Source organism: Dermacentor variabilis, chromosome 7 (assembly GCF_050947875.1).
Source record: "Dermacentor variabilis isolate Ectoservices chromosome 7, ASM5094787v1, whole genome shotgun sequence".
Classification (NCBI taxonomy): domain Eukaryota; kingdom Metazoa; phylum Arthropoda; class Arachnida; order Ixodida; family Ixodidae; genus Dermacentor; species Dermacentor variabilis.
The window spans coordinates 161,903,715-161,928,548 of record NC_134574.1 but is presented as its reverse complement, the minus strand read 5'-3'; the positions used below and the strand labels follow the sequence as shown (position 1 = coordinate 161,928,548).

At 45.1% G+C, this 24,834-nt stretch overlaps 2 protein-coding genes across 2 annotated transcripts in view; both read left to right on the top strand.

Moving 5' to 3' along the window:
• LOC142588355 (xaa-Arg dipeptidase-like) overlaps window positions 1-11,352 on the top strand; it is a 76,599-nt gene extending 65,247 nt beyond the window's left edge. Inside the window, exon 7 of the mRNA XM_075699989.1 lies at window positions 11,225-11,352. Within this exon, the coding sequence (XP_075556104.1) occupies window positions 11,225-11,250 (26 nt within the window). The 3' untranslated portion in view covers window positions 11,251-11,352. The remainder of the gene's footprint in view (window positions 1-11,224) is intronic.
• On the top strand, window positions 11,232-23,635 carry LOC142588356 (ribonuclease Oy-like). The gene is made up of 9 exons (XM_075699990.1): window positions 11,232-11,437; window positions 13,030-13,270; window positions 16,068-16,114; window positions 16,854-16,920; window positions 17,142-17,212; window positions 17,995-18,108; window positions 18,800-18,848; window positions 20,923-20,997; window positions 23,126-23,635. The coding sequence occupies exons 1-9, from the start codon at window positions 11,367-11,369 to the stop codon at window positions 23,249-23,251; spliced, it is 861 nt and encodes a 286-aa protein (XP_075556105.1). The 5' UTR covers window positions 11,232-11,366; the 3' UTR covers window positions 23,252-23,635.
• Window positions 23,636-24,834: the final 1,199 nt, after the last annotated feature.

Genomic DNA, 24,834 nt, shown 5'->3' with positions numbered 1-24,834 from the left:
ACCCAAGGTGGTCGAAAAGAAAACGGAATCCCCCACTAGAGCGTGCCTCCCAATCATATCGTGGTTTCGGCATGTAATACCTCAGAATTTCTTGCGCCATGTTTCACCTATCGTATAAGGTAGTTGGAGTGAGGACCAAGGGATGTCTGGGTGGCTCATGTGCACAGTCGTTGCGTGTCCTTTTCACACCTTGTGCAATTTCCAGCAAATGCTCTGTTGTAGTCGGGACATGCGTCCTAGCTTCCTTCACCGCCTTGTCCCTCGTTGTATGTGCCTTTTCAAAAAAGAAGCGAGCGAGACACGGCATTCCTCCCAAGCCGTTGAAACCTCAGGGATGCCTCAATAGTTATCCACGGGTATGGTAGCTAGCACAGAGGTGCCGTAGACAAACATGTCGGCGTCGCAACACTTGTTCTGCAGGTGTAACGTTCGCCGAGCGCGACGAGGCGCTCTTGGTGCCGTCGGGCGCTGCCTCGGACGTGGGCAACGCATCGCAAGCGCTGCCGTGCCTGCACGCCACGTTCGCCATCGCCAGCGCGGGCACCAACCACTCGCGAAGCTTCGCCGCCGCCGCGGGATCCCGCGAGGCGCAGACGTCCGTGCGGAAGACGGTCAAGATTCTGGCCCTGACCGCGCTGGACCTGTACACGGACCCCAAGCTCCTGGCGCGCATCAAGCAGGAGTTCCAGGACTGGAAGGCCAAGCAGCATCCGCAGCTGTGACAAGGTCAACAATGACATTAGACATGGCGACAAAAGTAGCAACGACAGCAGTAGCAACAACTAGTGTGCACCGGCAAAGGACAGCGTCTGCAGCAACGACTTCAACCGCAGCAACTGCGCTGAAGCTGTTGTTGCAGTAACAGCTGTGGAAGCGACATGAAGAAGACCGGATGCAAGACGAACCGCCAACCAATACAGCTGTCTCCTGGGACATTGCTGAATCCTGAATACTTTAAGTGTCCTCTGTAGTAGACATGTCCCCTTCATCTGCTGCTGAAGTTCTGATTGGCTTGGGGACCCGTGAGGAGGACACAGGCGCAACCAGCCAATCAGCACTTCAGCAGCGGACGAAATGGGCATGTTCACTAGGAGGACACTTACAGAATACACACTCCCGTCTAGTGGCGCTAAGGTTCCTAGGTGTCACTGCCTAAATGCTCCACCGTGGCACGCTCCTGTTCGCGGCCGACTGTACGACTTCCCAAATGCTATGGTTTCAACTGGCCGAACTGCATCTGTGTCCATTATTTCGTCTGCTCCAGTGCACATTCCTCTCTGCATCCTAAACTGTGAAAGCTTGCGCCATGTTAAATGCGTTTTGACGCACGAGTTCACTGAAAGCTATGACGTCCACACAACGGTGATGAGGATTAGTCTATCGCACAATGCCACGATTTAATATGCATGTAATTAGTCATACATTGATGAAAGCGGTTGATACTGTATCATGATTAGGTCCCGTAATTTCGAAGCCTGGCAGCATGCTGGCACGTATACGGTGAAATGTTAAGCTGCATGCTTTCTGGGCTGTCCGCTGTAAAAATTATAAGTATACTATGTCGTGCAAGCTTGATCATTTGACTTCACGGAGTGTGCTTATCGCGCACGCTGGTCGTGTTCTTAGAAATGTGTGTTTGCTCCTTTAACTTCTCCGAATTGTAATTCATGACCTTATTATTACCCCAATCACTAGAGCTGGATTTTGCAACCAAAATATTCGTATTAAATTTAAGTGTGTGCGTCTGGGGCAGCATTCGGAAATTAGCGTTATTTTTTTTTTCAACCTTCTTAAAGCAGGGCCTCATATTTATGTACTAATCGGCACAGTTGTATAACTAATACTGTAATGACTAATTTACTAATCTGAATAACTGAGTTGTCTACTCGTTCACTCAACAGGAGGGCAAATCCATTCATTCGCACATCCACCCTACAGTCTGAAGCAGCAACCGCAGTCTCGTCATTCGCTGGACACCAGGCCGAGCCTCAGTAGGCAGTCTAGAAAAATGGCCGCGATGTTGTGGCAGTGCAGACAGCCAAAAGAGAAAGAGAGAGAAACAACTTTATTGGCCCGTAGTGAAATGGAGCGCGTTGAGCGCCTGACGGGGTGGCTCCCTTTTCAGTGATTCCACATGCTTCCAGGGCGGCCTGGCCCCTGTAAACCAGTCGGAGCTGGCCTTGCAGGGCGGGGCTGGATAGCATGATCTCCCATCGCTCGTAAAGGGTGGGGATAGTAGAGGGGTTAGTTATGGGTATAGGTGGTGGGTGATCTTTGGAAAAATTTAACTCTCCTATGACGTGCCAAAGGGTGCGTAGTGCATTGCAGTCAGGACATGTGTTCTTGTATCTTTCTTGGTATATTTTGTTCTGGAGGCAGGGCTGGGGAAAGGATCCTGCCTGGATTTGCCTGTATATTGTTTGTTCGGCTCTGGCCAAGGGCTGGTGGGGGTGCGGGAATGTTTTCCTACCGTCCCTGTAATACTTGACTATATCTATGTAACTGGTGATCGGTTGCCATCCCCTTGCCTCCTCCTCGGTGGCCCGGGAGTTGAGCGCTCGGGCCTGTTGATGAGCGTATCCGTTGCCCTCAACCTCAACTGAGGAGTGGGCCGGGACCCAAACTAGTTCGATTGTTTGTTTAGGAGGCGTAGCTTTTCCGCCAACCACTCATCCGGTAACTGTAGGCTTAGCGCAGTGGAAAACGCGTTGAAAACCTGATTCTCCAGGTGTTCATAGTATGTGCAGGAAAGGGGGCATGCGTCGCATTGTCCAGAAAGCGAAGTGGGTCATACAGTTTCCATGCGTCTGCTGCTGTGTTCGTGTAAGTTTACATGCGAGCAGGGGGATGGCTACATCAGTTGCAGCTCTGGTTCAAGGACCTATGGTATGGCAACGGCAAGCGCTGGGGCTGCTTATCTTTTCAACGCCGCTTACCTCGTGGGTCCCATTCGCGAGCGTGAGCCTTCCCGGCCGAGTAATTGCCGTCAGACATGTCCTGCCTGCAATAAAGCGGATGACCAACCCTTTCAACACGCACCCGTCTTGGAGATACTGCGGCGTGCTGTCAGCATATACCGCACTCGACTGGAATCTTCAATGCGACAAGCTTTCACTGCTCAAGGCCGAGTGACTCCGCGATATATAGCAGTGCAGATAATTCTCGTTGGCCGCAGCAAAATTTTACGCAAGCGATTTCGCAAGGAGCGCCTGCGATAGCGACGAGGGGAAATACAGATTATTACGGTATTAAGTTCTACGCCTGCGCACCATTCAAAGTATAAGAATATCGCGTGTTCTCTCTCGCTATCGCGTCGCGCCCATTTAGCACAGCGCCCGTCTATCACCGTCCGTCGATAAGATTCCACTCCGCTAATTACGCATGGGGCGAGGTCAAGGACCTAACACTGAGCAGATAACTTTTGCTGGCTGTTTCTTTATGTGAGAGGCCAACTGCAGTGTTTTCTTACGGTGACAGCCGTGAAGCACTCTTTCTCCAAATTTCATGGCATCTGTCGCAGGTACCATCTGTCCAAGTACCCCATCTACACATTTCTTTAATGTGCTCTGCAAGGATGCAGGTCGACCTTTGCTTTTGCTAATTATGTCATTCGCCTACCCATACTTACAGGTATTTTAACAAAAAACGTAAACTGCAAGATGAAATCTTCATTATAATCTGAGTCCCAGCCCATGCACTTTCTCCTGTATGTGCCGTTCACCACGCGTCTTCGGTTTTTTTACAAAAAGAAAGCACGCCTACTCAGTTGTCGAAAGTGTCGTTGTGCTGATTACCTCATAGATTGTGCCGCATCATTAATAAAGTAGTTTCTCCACGAACCTGGACCTACAAGTGAAAAAGATAATTGAAGCTACCTTTCCCAGCTCAGTGAAAACGCGAAGACGAGCGAATAATTCTTTCCTCGGTCTCTCGCTCCTTTAGGATATTCTTTAACTTTCCTTTGCATTTATTTATATATATATATATATATATATATATATATATATATATATATATATATATATATATATATATATATATTTAGTTATTCCAGAAAAGAAAGCAGAAGTGTGCACCTCCTGATGGCAGTTGCCGGTTTGCCCTTTTTGCTTCTTCATTGCATATGTTTCTGTGTTATCCGAACTTAATAAAATAGCAAGAGTAATATTATCCCCAATCCCCGTCCTTTACTGCGCTCGGCGCTCACCGCGTACGCTTTCTGTTTATGCCTATAAATGTTTTCCTTCCACGCGCAAGCGTTACAAGGAATGGTTCAAAATGTCTTGTTTTTCGAAGGGTACTTGAGCTGTGCACTAATCATCTTCCACCAGAAAGAAACAGGAAGGGGTGGGTCCGAGTGGGCTATACTTAGGCGGGGTACAGAGAATCATGCTGGAGTTTGGCTTCTCTGCTGTTGCCTTGACGTTGACGGAGCTATCATTTAAGCTCAAAATCCCAATATTAAGACACCCACATGGAAATTCTGATCCTGGATTCAACTTAGCAGTGGTGCAGCTATGTCATAACTGGTTTTTACGAGAATTTCCACCCAATTCCGGTAGGTATGTGATCGATTATCCACCTGTGTTGCCGCCAGCGCCCTCCACCGTTGTTGTGCGACAGTAACGCATACCGAGAATATGCTTTCTTTTTCTTCTTTCTTTCTTTTCTTTTTATAGACTATAAACAGCTCAAGAAAGGACAACGGACGGTGAAAGACACAACACGGACGCTGACTCACAACTGAAATTTTATTAGGAAAAAGCATCATGTGTACACAAAATAACACGCGTGCACTAATCAATGAGAAAAAAAACAAGCAACATAAGTGTAGGGCACTAATCACTGATCAAGGTACAAAACCTCGGCGCCGTGCATACTGAATGCCGTTCTACTTGCGCTTATATCCTTGTCGGCACTTTCTTTCTATGATATGCATCAATGACCAGTCGCGCAAGCCTACTGTTACCGCGGGGAAAGAAATTCTACAAATGCCTTATATATATATATATATATATATATATATATTTGGGGTTTTACGTGCCAAAACCACTTTCTGATTATGAGGCACGCCGTAGTGGAGGACTCCGGAAATTTTGACCACCTGGGGTCTTTAACGTGCACCTAAATCTAAGCACACGGGTGTTTTCGCATTTCGCCCCCATCGAAATGCGGCCGCCGTGGCCGGGATTCGATCCCGCGACCTCGTGCTCAGCAGCCCAACACCATAGCCACTGAGCTACCACGGCGGGTCACAAATGCCTGCCCCTACGCTGACCCCATTGCGCTTGCAAGAAGCACCAAGGGAGATTTTCACTGCGCTATCTTCGATGCTCAATTAATCTTGTATTAACGCAACGCTGCCTTCGCCCAGTGTAAATCATTCTGCACGCGGTCTGGTACTGGCAGACAATGCTAACTGAACGTGAAACAAACGGATTTCTGTCGTTTACCAAGCAAATTATTTTCTGGACCTGTTTCCGGAATTTCCTTGTGTTCTGTACAACAAGGGGCAGTCGTGGCCCACTTTCTTCTCCGAGACCTTGGAGAACAAAAAACGACGTCAATTCCGAACTTTTTTCCTACTTTCCTTAGGCCATGCAAAAAACCGTTTACGTACGGTACCACAGCAACGTTATCGTGATTCTTTTCTATTTCTTGCAAACAGCTGATGCTGCTGAGCTTCAGCCTTTTCTTTTGTTACTTTGCTACAAGCGAACAGTATCACATCATTTGTGTATCCGGCACCCTTAATTCGTGAAAGCTTGCTATTGAAGCTGTTCCCGATTTTGTAGAAACCCGATTTCGCAAACGCTGAGGAAATACACGGAACAGCAATACCATTCTTTCGCCAGCTTTCAGAGGCCTGAAGAAAAATTCAAAATTAATTTAGAAGATTTTGGGTGGTACATCCAGCAAACATGTCAAGTATAAATTTAGGTTAAGGCATAAAAACAGCAATTCGTTGTCCTTTTGCATTTCATACGTAAACGTCAAGACTAAGCCTCTCTGCCTAAACATTTTGAGCATATCAGCTGTAATTCGATCAGGATAGAACTGTTAAATAAATACGAAATAATCACCAAATAACGAAAACAAAAGTTGGTATAACACCAGTTGTATTACAATCAACAGAACGCTCCAGTTGGTTAACAAAAACGTCACCGAGTTCAGGTGCCTCTTTCGGTCTTATGCAGACCCCCGACTTCTCGATATGAAGGTTACCCTCCCATCCGATAACAGTTGAAGTTAAACCTTCGAAAAGGGCGATGAAATCCTTTACAGATGTTTTGTAACTGTCAACAAATTTCTTTTCCTCGTTATCCTTGGTAATACCTTTCTTGGGAGTTTTCAAGACAGCTCAGAACCCACAACAGCCTACTGGCTTCCGTATTTTCAAGAAGTGAACAATAACATCTGAGTTGGGTACCAGAAATGGATCTGCAATGTTCAATTCTGAGATATGGTTTTGCAAGACGCTTGAAAGAGCGCGATGCCAAATGGCTCGCTCCGTAACAATAGCACGGTATGGCAGGCTGCTGTACATGTCTTACAGGTAAAGAAAATATCAAGCTGATCTTTCGTTGACTTTTTGAATGCAGATAACACACCTTGAAGATCCTGCAGACTGAATGCCTCCTATTTTACACCCACCGCGTCATGTTTCGCATGCTTAAAGCCTCCTTGTCGTCCTAGTAACGGATAAAGTAATATATCAAGCAGACAGCTTACCACAGGCTGGTGCAATTCGTCCTTATTAGACGAATATAATGGGAAAAGAAAAAATGCACGTCAAGGTGGACAGATTTAATAAGGTTCCTTCTTCGCGCAGCACCGTATTCGAGGCAGTGGTAAACCATTAACGAGGTGAAAAAAGTGCAGTGTCTTTTCTTTTTCTTTAGATCATACTGCCACCCAATTCGTGTGTGGTAATCTGTCACAAACCCACAGTGGGTTTGTGCCGTTAAATAGGGCATCATTATCATCATCAATTGTCCAAATTTAAATTGCGTCACCAAACACTTTGATTTGCCTTAAAGATAGTCATATGCAATGCCCCCGATTTTTTCTAGGCCACAGTTTCATCGCTATCTACGGTGTCCAATGACAAAACGGTTTTCAGATCTCGCCGAATTTTCTGCAGCCTAAAAGCAAATTGACTTTTGCATATACTTTGCTTGTCCTCAAACGGCCCTCTTCTTAATCGTTCGTCAGCCATTCACAGCGGGTATATGCCATAGTCTAAGGAACGGCCGTGATGCCGGGTAAGCAGCAACTCACTTACCACCGTACAGTTTTGTTTGTGACTCTGACTACCTTAATGCATAAGGTTCTGACAACTATGACTCGCATATATAAAAGGCACGTAGAAGACCTCAAGCACGAGCGTTTTCGCATTGGCGACTGCACGCATTTCGCGATTTGATCCAACACATGATCACATGACACATGATCCGAAAACATCTCTAGCCCTCCATTTCAATGCGCGTTGTATCCCGCTGTGCAGGCGAGGGACTTAAAATCTCTCAAGGAGTAGTAGTAAGCTTTAATTATAAAAAATGAGCCGACGATAGAATCGTCCGAGATGGTCAACTTCATTAGTCACACGAGCTACATTTACTATTTTTTGAAGTGGCGACTTTAGGGTCTTTGTAATGCTTGTGTCGACTGATGGGCACATAATGACTTCCACTTCGTTGGCCATCCCATTCCTATGCTCTAAACGCGTGCACTTTTATGAAGCTACGATTGCGATTTTTCGCTCTTCGAGGCAGCAGCGGCTCTTTCATTTGATGTTTTTAGGGTATTTTTAGGTAAGCTCGCTGTTTTTGCTATTGTCGCTCCTAATAAAGTTATCGCGCCATGTTGTACGCGTTTTAAAATGACACCTGGTGTCTGTAGTTTGCTTCTACGCATTTTACTTCGATAAATGCTAGTATCGGGCTGATGAAAAGTGACGAGAGCGTGACAATCACGCAACTGTTACCGTTAATTTAGATAATAGAACGCCCGGTGCCTCGAAACGTCTTCATTCACAATCTTTTAAAAGCTGCCGTGAAATTCTTTCTTTAGACTAGTTCTGATCACCTTCGATCACCACTGCACATGTCACTGCGCTTCTTCACAGCTTGTACAGTCGTCCCGGTTAAATTCCAACGTATCGTGCTATAATATAGTAACGAACGTTGGCAGCATTATTTGCGTAAAGAGCTGCTATGTGCACGTGCGCTATTTTTCGACGCGCTCTTCGCCTATCAATTCACTGATTTTTCCCAGCGGCAAGATAACGCAGTAGCACGCCACCTCATTGTTGAAGTGATTTGTTTGTGATAGGTCGGTTATGCAAGCAGTATGTCGCAAAACCTTCGCTTGTAGCTGACAACAATGGCTGTTCTAAGGCGCCTTATCCTCTCTTATCTCTTCCTGGCGAGGCGTAGATGTAACAAGTTGGCAAAGGCCCTTGGCCAGAAACGAATTGACGGACGTGCTGTATCACGGCGCTCGTCAGAGACGGAAATTCCAGGATACCAGCGCAATCAGCAGCAGGTAAGGGAGAAACGAACCTCCGGGGAGAACTAATGTCGAGACCAGAATTAGAACTACCATAATTCAGCAATGCTTCGGACGACTTTGAACAACTTAGTGAGGATTTTAGCCTCGACAAAGTGTGAGAGTAGCTCTGGGGATAAATATTCAGAGGACCAAGGTAATGTTCATTAATCTGGCAAGAAAACAAGAATTCATTTTTGGCAGTCAGCCCCGAGAATCTGTGCAAAAAATCGTTTACCTAGGCCAACTAGTCACAAGAGACCCTGATCTTGAGAAGTAAATTTTCAAAGTAATGAAATTGAGTTGAAGCGCATACAGTAGACATTGGCAAGTCATGATCACTAGCTTACCACTGTCGCTCAAACAAAGTGTACCGTCACTGCATCCTACCGGTGCTAACATATGGGGCAGAAATTTGGAGTATAACAAATAAGTTTGAGAAGTTAAGGACCATGTAATGGGTAATGGAACGAAAAAAAATTTTAGGTGCAACGTTAGGAGACCGGAGGACAGCAGTGTGGATTAGAGGGAAAACCGGAGTAACCGATATTATAGCTATAGTTGGTGCGAAGGGAAGGAAAGCGCAGTGGAGGACGCCAGAGGATTAGATAGCGTGATAAAATGAGAAGATCTGCAGTCATGAGATGGCGGCACAACATACGGGTAATTGAAGATCGCTTGGATAGACCTCCGTTCTGCGGTGGACACAAATAGGACGATGGTGATGATGACTATGACGGCGCCGATAGTTACACGAGAGTTTGTACGGTGCAGAATTCAACGCCTTCAATGTGTAGGTCAAACGTGTGATTGGTTGCGCAGGATGGCACACGTGTGCATCACGCTCGACGCTAGTTGAGTACCGAAGCAAAAAAAAATATATTGTTTTCGGCGAGTAGCTATGAAATTCCTCGAAACAATATATGTGCATGAATGTCGTCGCCCGATGTGATACATGTATAAAAGGTTCATCTCCAAGCTTTTCGACTTGCTTGCCATTTTCACGATTAAGACAGCGCAGAGAAAACAACGCGTCGGTAAAGTTGAGGAGCACATGAGTCTGTGTATGTCTTCCGTTCCGCGTTCATTCGAGTCTGTGGCGAAATCCCAGACGGACAACCCAAGTCGATGCCGTCTCTTGATACAAAAAAGGGGGGGAGCACCTATGCAGGCTTCAACTCCGAGAACAATTTTAAAATCAAAACAGCGTGAAATGCGCGTTGCTACACGCACAAGGTAAGTGAGCCTAAATTACCCCCCCCCCCCCCAGAACTGAGTGCACAAGCGCACTCTGTTCTTACTCCTTTCTGTGTACTCATCTGTCGTGGCGCTGTTTGGATTTTTTATTTACTAGCTCACGCGAACCCGATCATCTCGGGAAAACGCGAGCGCTACCTCGCTTGTTGTAGCCTGTAGGCACAATATTTCGAAAATACAAGTCTGGCGCGTACTAGTGTATGCAACCGTCACCATGTGTCACCCAACCTACATGCTGCGCATGTTTGTCTGCCTTCAGTCGAATTACAGCGGCTAACAGCGACAATGACTCGTACACAGAGAGGACGGGGTCCTTCTGGTGAATAAATAAAAGGAAAATTCTTCCCACCATAGATGCCGTAGCTGTTTCACTCGCGGCAGACACATGAACTATTCTTTAGCTGAAGACGAGCCACTACGTAAAGTGTCCATTGGTGGTCTGTTTCCTGGGGAGTGGCCGAACCCGCTGCTGCTTGCACGACTTCGGAAGGGGCAAACAGTGGAAAAGAAAGAAAGAAAGAAAGAAAGAAAGGAAAGAAAGAAAGAAAGAAAGAAAGAAAGAAAGAAAGAAAGAAAGAAAGAAAGAAAGAAAGAAAGAAGAGCGAAACGAAGAATAACACAGCACGCGTGCTCTGTACTAAGTGTCGTCCATGTTGCTTGCATTGGTGGTGAGTTCAACGCCACCAGTAGCATTTGTGGCCCGGGTTGACCTCCCTTGATTGAGGGCTGTGGGTCAGGGCATGAACTGTACACCAAGTGTTTGCGATGCGATGTTTGACCCTTCAGTGCGATGAAGGAGCTGGCCCGACGTCACGCCCTTTCGCTTAACCTCGGTGTTCTGACGGCAACCGTCTGGTTCAACCAAAATGACTTCTACAGAGAGCTTTAGTCAAGCGTAGCTCGTGGCCAGTTGTGCCAGAACTGCATAGTTTCTACCTGTATTTACGAGCAAAGTGCAGAACCACATGGGGAGGTCGCTGTTCTGTCTTCGGGCTTTGTTGATTCGTTTCCGCCAGCGCGAGCGCACGTGCTGAGAAGGCTGTCGGGGAAGCCCCTGCCGCTCCTCCCCCTTCCGTCTTTTTTTAATCTAAGGCTAGCGCTCGTTGGGAGAGGCCGCGGGCCCACCGGCGTTGACTGAACGAGTTGGATGCGGTGAAACCGGATCCCCTCTCTTGAGTGCCCTCGCTTCTCTTTTGTGAGTTACTTGTTTCCTGCACTCTGGCATCTAGATTAGGCGTGAAGGTCGCGCAGAAGCAGCCGTCTCGTGAGTGGTGGTTGAGCGACAGCTCCTTGTGTTGATTATTTTCTTGTTACTTGGCCATTCTCTAAGCGATTGCTATGTCAGCCTTCTCCTCCCCTTCTCGTAGCTGCTTACCCCTTCCTCATAATGTGCTGTTCGCTTTGCGGGCCCTTGTAGTTTCTGCGTCGACGCTGCGCCGCTAGGAGAAAGGAACGACGACGCTTTCAAACGAAGCCGTTCGCCGGGTAACGAACAGTCAAGGCAGCCGCGTCCAGGAAAGCGTCGACTGACAGGGGACCCTGCCCGGTAGCTCCGAAACATGGCGTTGACACGCCGAACCCTGGTTACGGTGGTGCTGCTGGTCGTCCTCGCCTCGATGGCCGCACAGAGGTATGCTCTTGAATTTCATTCCTTGTCATTGCGAAGCGATGCGTGAAGGCTTGAGCGCAAAGTCAAGGTTGGGGAAAACGATAGTGCTCCTGACATCAAACTCCCAGGTTTACATCAAACTCCCTGCCATCAACTCCCGGGTTTTACGAAGGACAATGTTCTGATAGATACTCATTTCTGCTATTATTGTGCCCGTTGCTTAGTGCAACGTTCGTAAGATAAGCGAAACAATTCCGTCAAATTTGTGATTTCGGTGAGTTGGTTATGCATATCAAAATTGTTTTTGCGCTAGAAGATTGTTACGGGCACGCAGCAAAAAAAAAAAGAAAAACAGCTTATGTTGTGAAACGACATTTGGTCTGTACACATGAAGAGGAGAAGAAATGAAGTGACTCTGCAATGGTACCTCAAGTAGCTCCACTTTAAAATAAGTTTCACAATTTCGTATCAGTGAAGTGCTATGAAGTGTTTATTGTGTTTGTTCCGCAGTTAGTGACCCATAGTATCCTAGCGTTCATCCTTGCTGTTTTGTCGACGTGTATTTCTTGTTGTACATGCCTCGGGCTTAGGCCTACTGCCTCGTGAGGTCCATTATGCTATCGTACCATGCTTGCATTTTCCGACACTATATGTACCAGCCAGCTAAATTCACTGTATCTTAAGTATCGCGAAAAGTTTATGACGCTGTAGCAGTGTTCTGAAATTTCATGTACGTCAAGTGGTAGCCAAACTGACTGCATTACCATCTTAGTTTCGGATGGTGGTCAGTGTCATCTTGGAATGATCTTGTTCGTAAACAGTATCCGCATAAAAGTCCAATATGCCGGTTGTTTCATTTGTTCGTTCGGTAGCCTGAATTTAACGCGCTAGTGAACTGTGCAAGTGTGTATGCCAATACTTTAGTGCGTTAAAGTACAGCTGTTATACTTATAACCATGGTTTGGTCATTATAATCCAAAACACGCTCGTATTAAAGGCACATAACGGGGGAAGTACAGCAATGTAACGAAATGGTATACAGGCTCCACGGCAACAAACACGCACATTACTAGCAGGAACAAAGTGAAACACCAAATTTTCCTTTTTTTAGTTGGCACTTTGCCTATAGCTCTTGGGCTACAAATGAATGCTAATACTGCATTGTGGTTTCCCAATCTAGCGTAACACATTTTGTGGCTCTCTTTGCGCACGATTTGACGAACCTACCGGCTTAACTCCAAGAGCTGAACTGGACTCACTGTCAGTGTCCTTGGTTCACATTTAATGTTTACTATGTTCAAGCGGGCTTGTGTCTACCCAACTCGTCCCAGAAATGAGAAACTTCAAGTAGTTGGTGAGTATTCCCGAGATTAAAAGCAGGTTCTAAGCAAAGGGACACGATACGAATGAAAACGAAGGCACACAATGCATTTCGCCGCTCGTGTGTAGCGTATTCTTTACGCTCTTTTCTGTGTTTGTCACTAATGTGATGCGCATCGTACTCGGTGTGCTACTAGATATTGTCCGTATTGAATCGCGCATAACGTCGGACCTTGGTTTTGCTGTGCTTCGCGTCCTCTTACATCTTCCTTCTCACCCTCGCACAAACGAAGCTGGGCGCAGAACGCTCAGCGAGCTCCCAGCCCAGCGAGGCCCGCGCACAGCGGAGGTCCGTCGTCCAACACCCGGTCGCATTCGCCGACTCGCGGTGGCTCTGGCGCTGCCGACGCCCGGACGGACCGCCGGAGGCGGCCCGACCGACCACGCACTCCGGCCGGTTCGCCCAACGCCACTTACGACTACTTCATCCTCAGTCAGCAGTGGAGCCCCGGAATATGTGCCGCTGAACCACAAGTATGCAGAGTTTGAACTAATTTATTTCATCGCATTACAGCATACAAAACATGAATGAGGGGCAGGGGACAGTGGGCTGAAATCTGCGTTACGGCAGCTTGGCTAGCCCCACTAACGCCGTTAAATAAACTCACGAGAAAGCAACCATACGGCAATGTCCCCATAGCGTCCTCCTCAAAACACACATTGACAACTCGAAAATACTCCATCAAATGCAAAGAACGTGCATTCAACACAGCATTTACAATATTCCATAGCTTGACAAGATACGAACATTTTCATCTAAATCTGTTCAGTGTGTTTGCGTGAGAATAGCAAAACCATTTGAAAACCGTAATTTCAAGGTCATTTCAATACAATCAAGATCGGCTCAATGGGACTGACGTCAAGGCTAGTTGGCAGTCCTGCTTTGTCAAGAGTTCTTCATAACAGGTGACAGAGGAGGATGTGCATATGCATACCTGAATCGGATCTCGACATTGAAAATGAGAACTCTACAAATGATTAAATCGCTTTTGCATTTCTTTTTCTTCTTTTTTTGCTGATTGTTTTTGATACAAGAGTCATTGTTGTCTTTCAGAACACTGACATTGTGGGACTCGAACAAAAATGAGGCCGCTCGCACAAATATATTTTCAGTGCTCCTGTATTTCATTTATCATGTACAAAACTTGAAAGGGGTGGGAGAAGTGAGAGGATCAGTTGTCCACAGTTACATAGGCATCTGCAAAAGAAAACTAAACGAGATAATGCAACGAAGGGAAGAAGGAAAGGCGATGAAGCTACGGTAGACCGCAACATTTATTTTTCAGGAACAAATTTGTTCTTTCAACCAGTCGATATCTACTCAACCTTATTAACAGAAATAGTTATATGCGCCTCTTCTATAGCCCTATTGATCGACTCACGTCTGTCTGAGTTTGTTAAAATAAACTCTACTCTTATTTAATCTAAACCCTTTCAACATTCGACATGAAATCTGGAACTTTTGGTCGAGATTCCGTCCTCGGTAACCACTGCACCAAGTCTGATGAGGTTTGTTGCAATTGAAAGTAAATGTTAATATGTATCAACTCGAGGAAATCGGTTTATTTTGTACCATAACCTTTTTTGTAGAAGGAAAGCAATATTTAGGAAAATGAGGAAACGAGTTTACAACTCACTAAATAAGCAATAAAGGACTCGAAATGCTGTTTACTGCGCCTAATAACACATCTAAAGCAAACAATATTGATATATTATACACTGTTTTGGAATATGCTGCTAATTTGTCAGAAGGACTTTTGCAGAACCCTTGTAGACGTTCTTAAATTTCACCTATTGTGTAAATTTATAAATTACGTTTATCCGCACGAGCTGCTCTAACAGATGCAGCTGATAGAATTAAGATAACGGCTTGTGGTTCTGAGTTACGGATTTTTAAACTTTGTGCTTCAATTTTCCAAGGGAAAATCAATTTTTGTTAAAACTTTTGTGAGAAAGTTGGAGCACGAAATCAAAATTCTGTTTCTACAGTCGCTAGAATTCAACTTTCTCTTTTGATTCATACGAAGCATCAGCACAAACTTTATTATTGTACATCGGAACAGGGAATTCGTTCTTTTCGGCTACCACTCATCAATTTTGATGATCTGTGTTGCATTTAAATGAAACTTAAAATCTTGGAACTGTAGAAAGTGAACTATCGGTTTATGCCATAATTCGTTAAAGAAACATCATTGAAGATTGCTATACTGCCATACAGAATTGGTGCGTAATACGCCAATCTGAAATGTACCACCAATCTGTCAGGAAGGCTCTTCCAGAACCCTCGTAAACGTTTTAACAATTTCGCGTAAGCTATAAATTCATAAATCATACTTGGCCAATTGAACTGCACTAACAAGCGAAGTTTAACGAATTGGGATATCTATTTCTCGTTTAGTGTTACTGGTTCCTAAAGTTCGTGCTTCTATTATTGGGAAATCTACCAATTTTTGGTCATCTCTGAAAACTTAGAGGTCCTAAATGAAAGTTATGCTCCCTAAAGTTGCTACAATTTAACTTTATCTTTTAAATGCCGCACATTTCCTTCAAGTTAGTCCAGCAGCTGTCTCATAAAAGGATTTGTTCATTTTACATGCATTTGAAAAGGGAAATCAGAGCTGGCCCCAAGCTTAAGCTCCTCTTAAAAGCTGAAGCAGAGCAGTGTTACTGTTTCTCAGGGACCTCTTCTTTTTCTACCTATCCCCCACCCCTTCCTCTCTGACATAGCTACACTGCTGTCGTGTACCCCATTATTCTGCTCATTTATGGTTAACGAGTGTATTATTTCGAACCCCTGACCTAAATGTCTAGGTTATTTCGTACAGCAATATACAGATTTCCTCTTCAAGGAAAGGCTCGAGCTTGTCGATTTTCGCGCATACAACTATTGCTTTTGCTCTGGAAAATGTCGCAAAAGGTGCCAATGTTATGGCCTCACGAATGAAAGGGTGATTTCAAAGCATTCCTTAGTAATTGTGGATATCTTTCCGGCGTAATAGCACTCAGATTAGTTTGTGGCTTCGCAACAATCCACTGCTTCACCTAACGTCGATAGCCACTATATACCGCACAAATCAGAACAATTTTCTCTCTAACTGCTACATTTTCACACAGAAGGTCTGTAAAAATTGCGAATGCGAAGGCAAGCCGAGTTTACTATCGAAAATGTTTTTGTCAAATACATCAGAGAGCATACAGAACAAGCTAAAGTGCGATGGCGGCAATCCGAGTTGTCACTGTATTTCCAGAAATGCGCATTTGTTTTGTGCAGTGCGTCTCAACCAGCAAGAAAAACTACTGGACCATCCACGGCCTTTGGTGAGTGGAACTTTCGCGCGGGAAGCTGCGCAACCGCATTTCGCGTGAGTATAGCCGCGGTCTCACTTGACCCCAATAAGATCCCGTGACCCGGCTCTCCCATAATGTGTCGCGGCAACAGGTTGCGACAGTCGGAAACTTCTACGTCCTTTGAAAGTGCTCCCACGGCTGTTCCAATGTACCAGAGTTGATGCGACGACGTGTATGTCCCTTAACAGGGAGAGTTACGACACGCGGTGTTGTAGATCATTGCACAAGGCTCAGAGTACTATAGTGAAGGACGACAACGAGGAACTGAGCGGAGTATGAACTCGTGCGATAGTCCGACGGGATGGAACCAGCGGGACAGGAAGGAAACGTGGCAAGAGATATATAAGCACGAGCTTTGACCAGTCTCTTTGTTCCGTGTGTTGTGGTGTTTCCGTTCGACTATTCCAGAACTGCATGAGTTTCCTGTACCCGATATTCTGCTCAAATGTTGATACATTAAGGTACCGGGAACTGTGACTGATTGTACATTTCAAGATCAATGCGTAATTTATATAAGTTTGTGCCCTTATATGCCTGCTTAATTGCGTAAGGTGGCGTGATGATATCGGCTTCGACGACGCGGCTATATATTTGGGAGTTAAGTCTGTTAGCAGGCATAGCGTACGTAAAAACTAAAGGTCGGCTATGATATACTTCCTTGCTTTTAGGTACGGACCATTCGTTCATCCTCACATTCATTCATGTGCAGGCCTGCTGGTGACAACACTTCGCCAAGCTTCTGCATAGACGAACAGTTCAACGGCCGTGTCCTCGACGTGAGTGCGGTCGAAATCTTGCAAACAATACGCTCACTCTTTTCGTTTTATTTGCAAGCAAAACAAAATAGGAGACATGTACAAACCCAGACGATTCTGAAATTCACATCACAACATCTTCCTAATATGGCGTAGTCTACGGTGATGTGTATATATATATATATATATATATATATATATATATATATATATATCGCCTCTTTCCCGTCATTTCCTTGCAGCCCATTAAGAGGGACCTCAACAAGTACTGGCCTTCACTGACGAGTGCCGAAGCACGATACTTCACTTTTTGGTGAGTCAGCTGACCACCTTGTCCTCGTTCTACTGCGAATACATACTGATTCTATATGTCGCCTTTCGGGTAGCTTTAAAAACACAAAAGTGCAACGAATCGAATGGCATACTGTACAGGTCATTTTAGAGTGCTCCGACAGTGGTACGAAGTCGTGCCGGACAGCTTTAAAGCTGTTTTACGAGAATAAGTGGGTGTATTGAAGCGATAATATGGTTTCATTATCGCTAGTTGAGTCCTTTTCTTCTCGCACTAAAGTTTAGTTGCCGATTTGCATTACATTTTTAGAGCTGCCAATGCTGGAGTACGCAGACACTATTGGATGGCCTTACAAATCGCAGTCCACCTTACTAAGCTTTGATACTCGACTGAAGCGTTTCGAATTCATTCGGTTAGTGTCATTGCAGCGCTTTGCGGGCAAGCAAGACGGGTGAAAGAGTCAACGTTAAGTCGAGATAGACATTACTGATAGCACAGTGTGTTCAACGAGAATGCGCTTTAGGTGTACACATCTCACACGATAAGCAACGCAGCAAAACATAATTTCACTTGAACTATATTGCTGCTTACCACCTTTGAGTGAGCGCACAAGTAGAACATCGCTGGCCATCGCAAAACCCTGCGCGCGCACTTTGGTTGGGCCCGTCATCGCAAGACATCGCCACTTGCACCGATATCCCGCACTGTGCTTACGTATGATCTATACGCCATACTCGATGCTACGCGCACCTATGGGTGCTCACTGGTGAGCAAGCAAAACGTTGTCTTTCTTTATTTTCCAGGCGCCACCAGTGGCAGAAGCACGGCACCTGCGCCGGCGACGTTCCCGCACTGAACGGCCTCTTCAACTTCTTCAACTCCACGCTCGCTGTCTACAAAAAGTACAACATATTCCAGTGAGTTGACGAAGCAGCAGCGGGAGGTGCGCCACCGTTCTCGTCGGCCCATCTCTCTCTGCTATACTTCTAGTACCGTTCGCTCCCCTTTTCTTTAATCAATTTCTGTTCTTTCGTTGTCATTTCGCGAACTCTTCTTCCTTACGCAATTTGATTTCGTAATTTCCCCGTCACTTGTTCTTGTTTGTCAAATTTCGTGTCTTTCTCGTATGTTTTTTCCCTTCTTACTCTTTTTCTCTTTCTTTCGTTCTCTTACTGAAGAAAGCCGCTTTTGTTCTCTCTCTGGCAGACGCTGCATTACAATTGTTTTATTTGCCAATTCACTGAAAATTCATTCAAAATTACGTTGAACTTTAATTCTACTCCTAGACAGTGAGTTTGATGCCTTGAACGTCGTTCATCAACTTCAGCATTGAGTGATGGCACGAAAAATTATTTTTAAAATTTTTACAGCAGCTCTTTTCTTGTGCGAGGTGTGGTTGAACTTGTAACCTAAATTTCACAATTCCTGTTGGTGATCTCTTCCCCTTGGCAATATCGGCACCACCGTGTCAAGGTTTAGACCCATGCGAGTAAACGCTACTATTGGCACACTACCGTTGACAACCATGTGCATTACTCGGCTTACGTACCTTTGACATGACTTTCCTCCGTGAGCTTTTGCTAATTTGCCACTCTCTTTTTTGCGCAGATTTCTCTCGAACAGCCTTATTAGGCCCAGCGTCGTCAGAACGTACTCGGTGAGTACAGGCGACTTCATTTACACGTACTGCGAATATTTTGCATGCGAAATGTAACTGAAGTAAACTGAAATGGTTATCGTGAACAGCGCATTGTCTGGTTGCATGCAAAGGATGCACTGAACAACTGAGCTACCGCTTCACCGAGGGTTATCTTGTGTAAGAATTATCAGACAAAATACCCAATGTTGTGTCGATAAGCGAACCCAGTGCAATGAATTTTCCGTCTAGATTATTGGCTCGCTAGCGCAAAAATTAACCTCAGAGATAACACATAGGAGTGCATTTTGTATGGCGCTATTATTGAACACACACTGTTCAGAACACATAAGTGTGCTGGCATGGTCTGCAGCGACGCCGGTTTAGAATTGCTCTCTCTTTAGGAAGGGTGTGGGGTGAAGTGGGAAGGGGAAGGGGGGGGTGATAATGGCAGTGGCGCTATCTATTGTTGCGGCCGTGCAAGCGCTTTTAATACGTGGAACCTTATGAACGTAGAACCTTATGAACGTGGAATTACGTATGTTGCGCGTAGCAGACGAAGTGAAGTCGTGAAACGTGGTTTGCCGCTCACCTGGAAGATAATGAACAGGGTGTGAGCGCCGATCACGAAGAGAACCTAAAGTTAGCTTGGGAAACCTGTATTTCTTTAACTACATGTGGGTTTAACGTGGTTGAACTCCGGTATTTCGGTCTACTCGAGCGATACATGAATTGCCTAGCTCTACTTGCTCCTTATAACAAACACTGTTACGTCGGTCAGTTAAATTTGGAATTGTTAAACACGTAACCTGAGAAATACCGATTGGGACATGAAAAACAGGCAAAGACAGCAAATGCTGGCTAATCCAATTCAGGTTTGTGTGTTTCTTATTACTAAAAATTGTCCTGAAATTGGTTGCAGAAATCGTTGCCATGGAAGTGCTTCCATTATATAAAGGAAGTTCAGAGAGAGAGAGAACGATTATCGAAAGGGAAAAGTTCAGCTTAATAGACCTTAAAGGGACACCTAATGAAAATCTGAAGTTGGTCTAGATTAAGGGATTTGTCTTCTGTATTCTATAATACAGAAGTCAAATCCCTTTCGTCATTCGTAGCGAGAACGTACGTATATATTGTAAGTTGAAAACAGTATGAAAATTATAACTTGTAGTAGTGCCTTGCACCTATTTTGGGTCCTCTCATGTGACGTCAGCACTGGCCGATTCACAGAGAAAGGCAGAGAGATATTTCACGTGGGGATTGCATCGACTCGTCCGTTTGGGCACAGGCGATTCAAGTTGAGGAGCAGCAGCGGAACCTTCGTTGACAATTTTATACACATCAAAGACGTATATTGGCATTTTGAAAACGATTACAGACTTCTGCACGAATACTCTGTGGATATAACTCGACTTATTATTTTTCTTTACCATCCCTTTAAGCCTTCTCAAGATGACCTCCGCATATCATGTGGTTGATTTTGCAAGCAGTTCATCGGGGAATCCGATTTCCTATCCGCGTTCCTGGCAAGCGAAAATAATTAAATTCAACAAGCGCATGAGAAGGCTGGGCAAACAACTCTCACCGTGTTCAAAATTCGTAAAATAGTGCATGTTCGCTTCGAATAGACAACTGGCTATGAGGATCGTCACGCTTTATTCCTAGATAAATGGAAGTCCATACAAAGTCTTGCTAGGACTCTGGAGAACGTACTGAAAATGGGGACAGTCCCACAATATCTGAGCCCATTGACAACGGTAGTAATGTTTAGTTAACTAGGGTGAAATTTAAGACAGTTACTCATGCATGAAGTTTCCGTACATGGTTGCCACACTTCAAAAAGCGCGTGTCTTCAGTGCCACTTACTAACAGTGCTTCGCGACGACAGTCGGACATTGCAGACTTCCGTGGACTTGCAGCGACTTGGTGTTCAAGATTGATTTCTTGCATCAAAAAGTGTGCAAATTTTTGGTTTGGCGTACACGAGAGGTGTAAATTTGGTTTAGAAGTTTTCTAGGTTGGAAAAACACAATATCCGCCACTAGCGACAATTTTATGTAGTGTCGTTAAATCAACGTTTGTAAATCGTTTGCAGGCCGCAGAAATCCGTAACGCCCTCTCAGACGACATTCGAGAGAAGGTCAACATCGTCTGCAGCCAAAGAGTTCCGGTGAGTTTTACCTTTAGCTTTTTAAACCTGTGTATAATTGTAATTTTACTATCATATACGTCACTCTATGGTCTACAAAATTGTAATTGACCATTGCTTCTCTCACTTGAGTCGGAAGCAGCATTAAATGTAAGGCGGGAGCCTATGAAAAGTTGTAATTCTTAAATATCCCATGCATTCGAAAAGATGTGGCTTCGGCCAGGCGGTCTAGATATGCCTTCTCTAAATAAGTATTAGCACTGCACTCACATTTACAAGAGATGCCTCCTCCGCTAAGTGGAGGAGGTACCAAATGAACTAGCCTTCAAAGGACCCACATTACCAACTCAAGACGCGTAAAATTGCAAAGTGAGGCAACGTTACAAGTGAGGCAACTTAGTGTAAGAGTACATGCTTCGCATCGACTACGCAACATTATGCAAGCCTACTAAGCTTCGAGCCGAAGTTCGCCCGAAGTTATTCCGGGAACGAACACATATGAGCGCATAATCTGGACATTCCAAAAATGAGCTGGGATGTCTATTGAAGTTTCTCGCGGAATCAGGTCCTTGAGATGTAGCTCCGACAATCATATTATTTAGAACACGCCAAGGCAAAGTGCCATCGTGCAATTAGAACACATTTAATTCATTATTCAAGGGTATGTTATATTAAACCAAATGTGAGAATGGTGCGCAGACAGCTTTACTGTCTCATGTATTTACTTCCGCGCTTCTTTTGGCATTCCGTTTTCTTGTTTTGTGCGTTTCTACTCGCAACGCTTTCAGTTGAGCCCGTTATAGTATCCATTTCACAGACATTATGAGTATTCTTTTTATCTCGGAGAGGGGTATGTTTCATTCCCTTTGCATTGCACTGTACTGTACAGGTGCTAACGGCAACTTTACACGCTTAGCGTGAATGAATAGATTGGATATGTTACACGCACGAATTTGTTTTCCCAGTGTAGAAGATGCAAACGCTACAGACATATTAGGAAAAATGTAAGTACACTTGGACATGATGCGTTAGGTCCACCTTGTAGCCACTCAATCGCATTAGTGCAATATCGCGAATTACGAGCTCTAACTTCATAAAATGTCACCTGCACGCCCAAATTTGTCTTTTGCAGCTTATAAGAAGCTTTAAAAAATATAGCGCTCAAAAGCAAGCCGTAAGTACAAATCCAAACAATTTTGGTCCATTCAGATTGCTTCTCCCAGAAAGTAAAGATGGGAATTCTCAAAAGAATTCAGTTAGCAGGCAATCTAGCAACCCCGAAGCCAATGAAAGCATGCCGAAATTATGATGCTTATCGATTTGTTAAAAGGGTGATATATGTTAAGTAAAGGGAAGAGTGTGAATAATTTATATACATTCATGTTTATGTATTTAGGTGTGTTACTCTAGATAACAAAGGGACTAACTGACACGTGAAATTAGTACTTTGTGATGGTGAGTGCACATTACTGCGTTTGTTCGCCGGTATAGCACACTTATCGCGCGCGCATCAAAGGCAGATCGTTACTTTTCTTGCACTGGAGAAAAGCGTAAGTTCAACACGCAGCCGGCAGCTACCGAATCTGCATCTTCAAATAGCGGTTTGCATGTGCGGCTGTACATTATGAGCGTCAACTGCGCACCTGTAAATGAATTTGCCGAGCTTGAATGCTAGCATCACATAAGATGTAAAAAGCCGATGCCTCAAGTAAGGAAAGAACGAGAAGGGAGCAAGCCAGAAAGAGGTGACCCAGCACGCGATTATGTAATGGCATTTCATGACACGGTGATAATGTCACGGGTATCATGATACAGAATGGCACAAACATCGAAGGCTAATAACACCAGAAAAGCGTTCATTGTCCGTTGAAAAGGCTTTTTTGAAACGAACGCCATCCACGTTTCCATCATGAAACTAGACCAGGTCGCAATGTTTGGCATTATGTTGAGATCAACGTGTTTGACCGGGTAGAAAGGAGTGATTCCTATCCGCGCTATTCTCTGGAATATGTAGAATTTCTATAATGTCCTTGTCACAACGTCTTTGCACTGCTGCTGTCGCACTTCCGAAGCGCTTCCGCCGAAGACTTTGGAATTGAAAGGTGCTCAATAGTGTTAACGTGGCTGCCCCTATTTTTTTATTTTTCAGAATAGGGACGCGCCTGTTCTGACCGAGATTCGCTTCTGCCTCAACAAGAATCTGGAGACGGTCAACTGCCAAGGAAGGAACGGCGGCTGCGGACGTCGGAACTACTACCTGCCGGCGCGGCCGTAGAACCATTTCATCATCATCGGCGAAGACCAAAGACAAAGCCCACGAGACGAGAACGGACCGCTGTTTGCCCGAAGAAGCCAACGCCTTTTACAAAGAGCTATTCTTGATGTCGCGAAGATGGAGCGGTGCTCACGGCTCTCAAAAGAATGAGCTGGCGACAGTAAGGGTTGAAATTTATGTCAGCGCTTAACTTAGCAAGGAATCATAATCCCTCTGCGGCGTCGATTAGAACGACACCAATTATTATGGTTCCATCAAGCAATTAATTGATTCATGGGACTCTGTTTTCGTAAAATGCCTTTTTTGTTCATCTCGCAGCCCTGTTTACCTTTCTCCATTACAATTCTACCCCTGTCTGATCAATAAATCATATTCTTATAATTTCTTGCGAGTGATAAGTACAATGTGGGCCTTATCTAACGGACTGCCTCAGTTCTTCCCGCTCAACGAACTTGGTACGGCTCCCTGAAAGCATGCAGTACGCTGATTTATCTGCCGTATTTCCTCTATTCTATCGTCTTTAGGTTCAGTTTGTGTCTCCGCCCTCATGCATGCAGCAACCTTTATGATGCAAAACATGTTACCAGGGCAAATTCGATCACATAAGGTTTAGACACAGATGCCACGGATGCCATTAGTTAATCTTTGGGGTGCGTTTCCTTCAGGCCATGCGTTGTGCGTCTGCGCGTTTGACCGGGGACGGGAAATGGAGGAGTCTGGGCAGGTGGCCTTCTGGTACAGCGAAATTTCGGGCAGAGGCACGGACCCGGTGTGCCCCACCCTCAACCCCCATGGCTATACGCCCCTGGCGAGTTCTATCACGGAACCGGTGGCGAAAACTTTTCGATGCAAAGCCATTCACTGCCAGCCACATCGCTCACATGCTGTGGTTAGGGATGACATTCATTAATGGCACTAGCTGTAGAAGCAAAGCTCGTTCCAACTGCGATGCTGTAACACCTGCACTTTGAACGTAAATTTCTACCAACGCACGCAGCATTTTTGTTTCATACAACTGGAAGTTGAGCAAATTGGTGGGGATTCATACTGCTGAAAGGCAGGCGAGAATACGTGGACACAGAAAACAGCAAACAGGGCAGGTATCTGAGTGGTCTTGTTCGATTCTTCATTTGTCTGCGCTTGCAGGCCTACCGAGTGGTAGAATTTCTGCTTACGCGGGCTCGCGCAGGACTCCATTTATTGACACATTCATTGGGCTGGTGCTTCCAGAAAAAGATATATTTCGCGACGAGCTCGTGAACCTGTGGCCCGTTCCTTTGTGTTAGCGCAGTACTACAAAAAGAATTACTTTACCAAAGACAAAGCTTGGGCCATGAAAACTGACTCCAGGCACGGTAAAATTTCTAGGTGAAAACGCATCATTTCGGCTTCCATTCGGGATACGCGAAGCAGGTTTCCCCTAAAGGGGAGCCGAAGCGTCGTGATACATTTGTCTGAATGTTTCTGTGATGTTTATTATCCATGAGCCATGCTCACTGTTAGACCGATGTATTTACAGCGAGCAGATGTCTTTCGCACGCTCAGCGCAAATCCCGTCCACCTTTCTTCCGTGTCTGTAAACT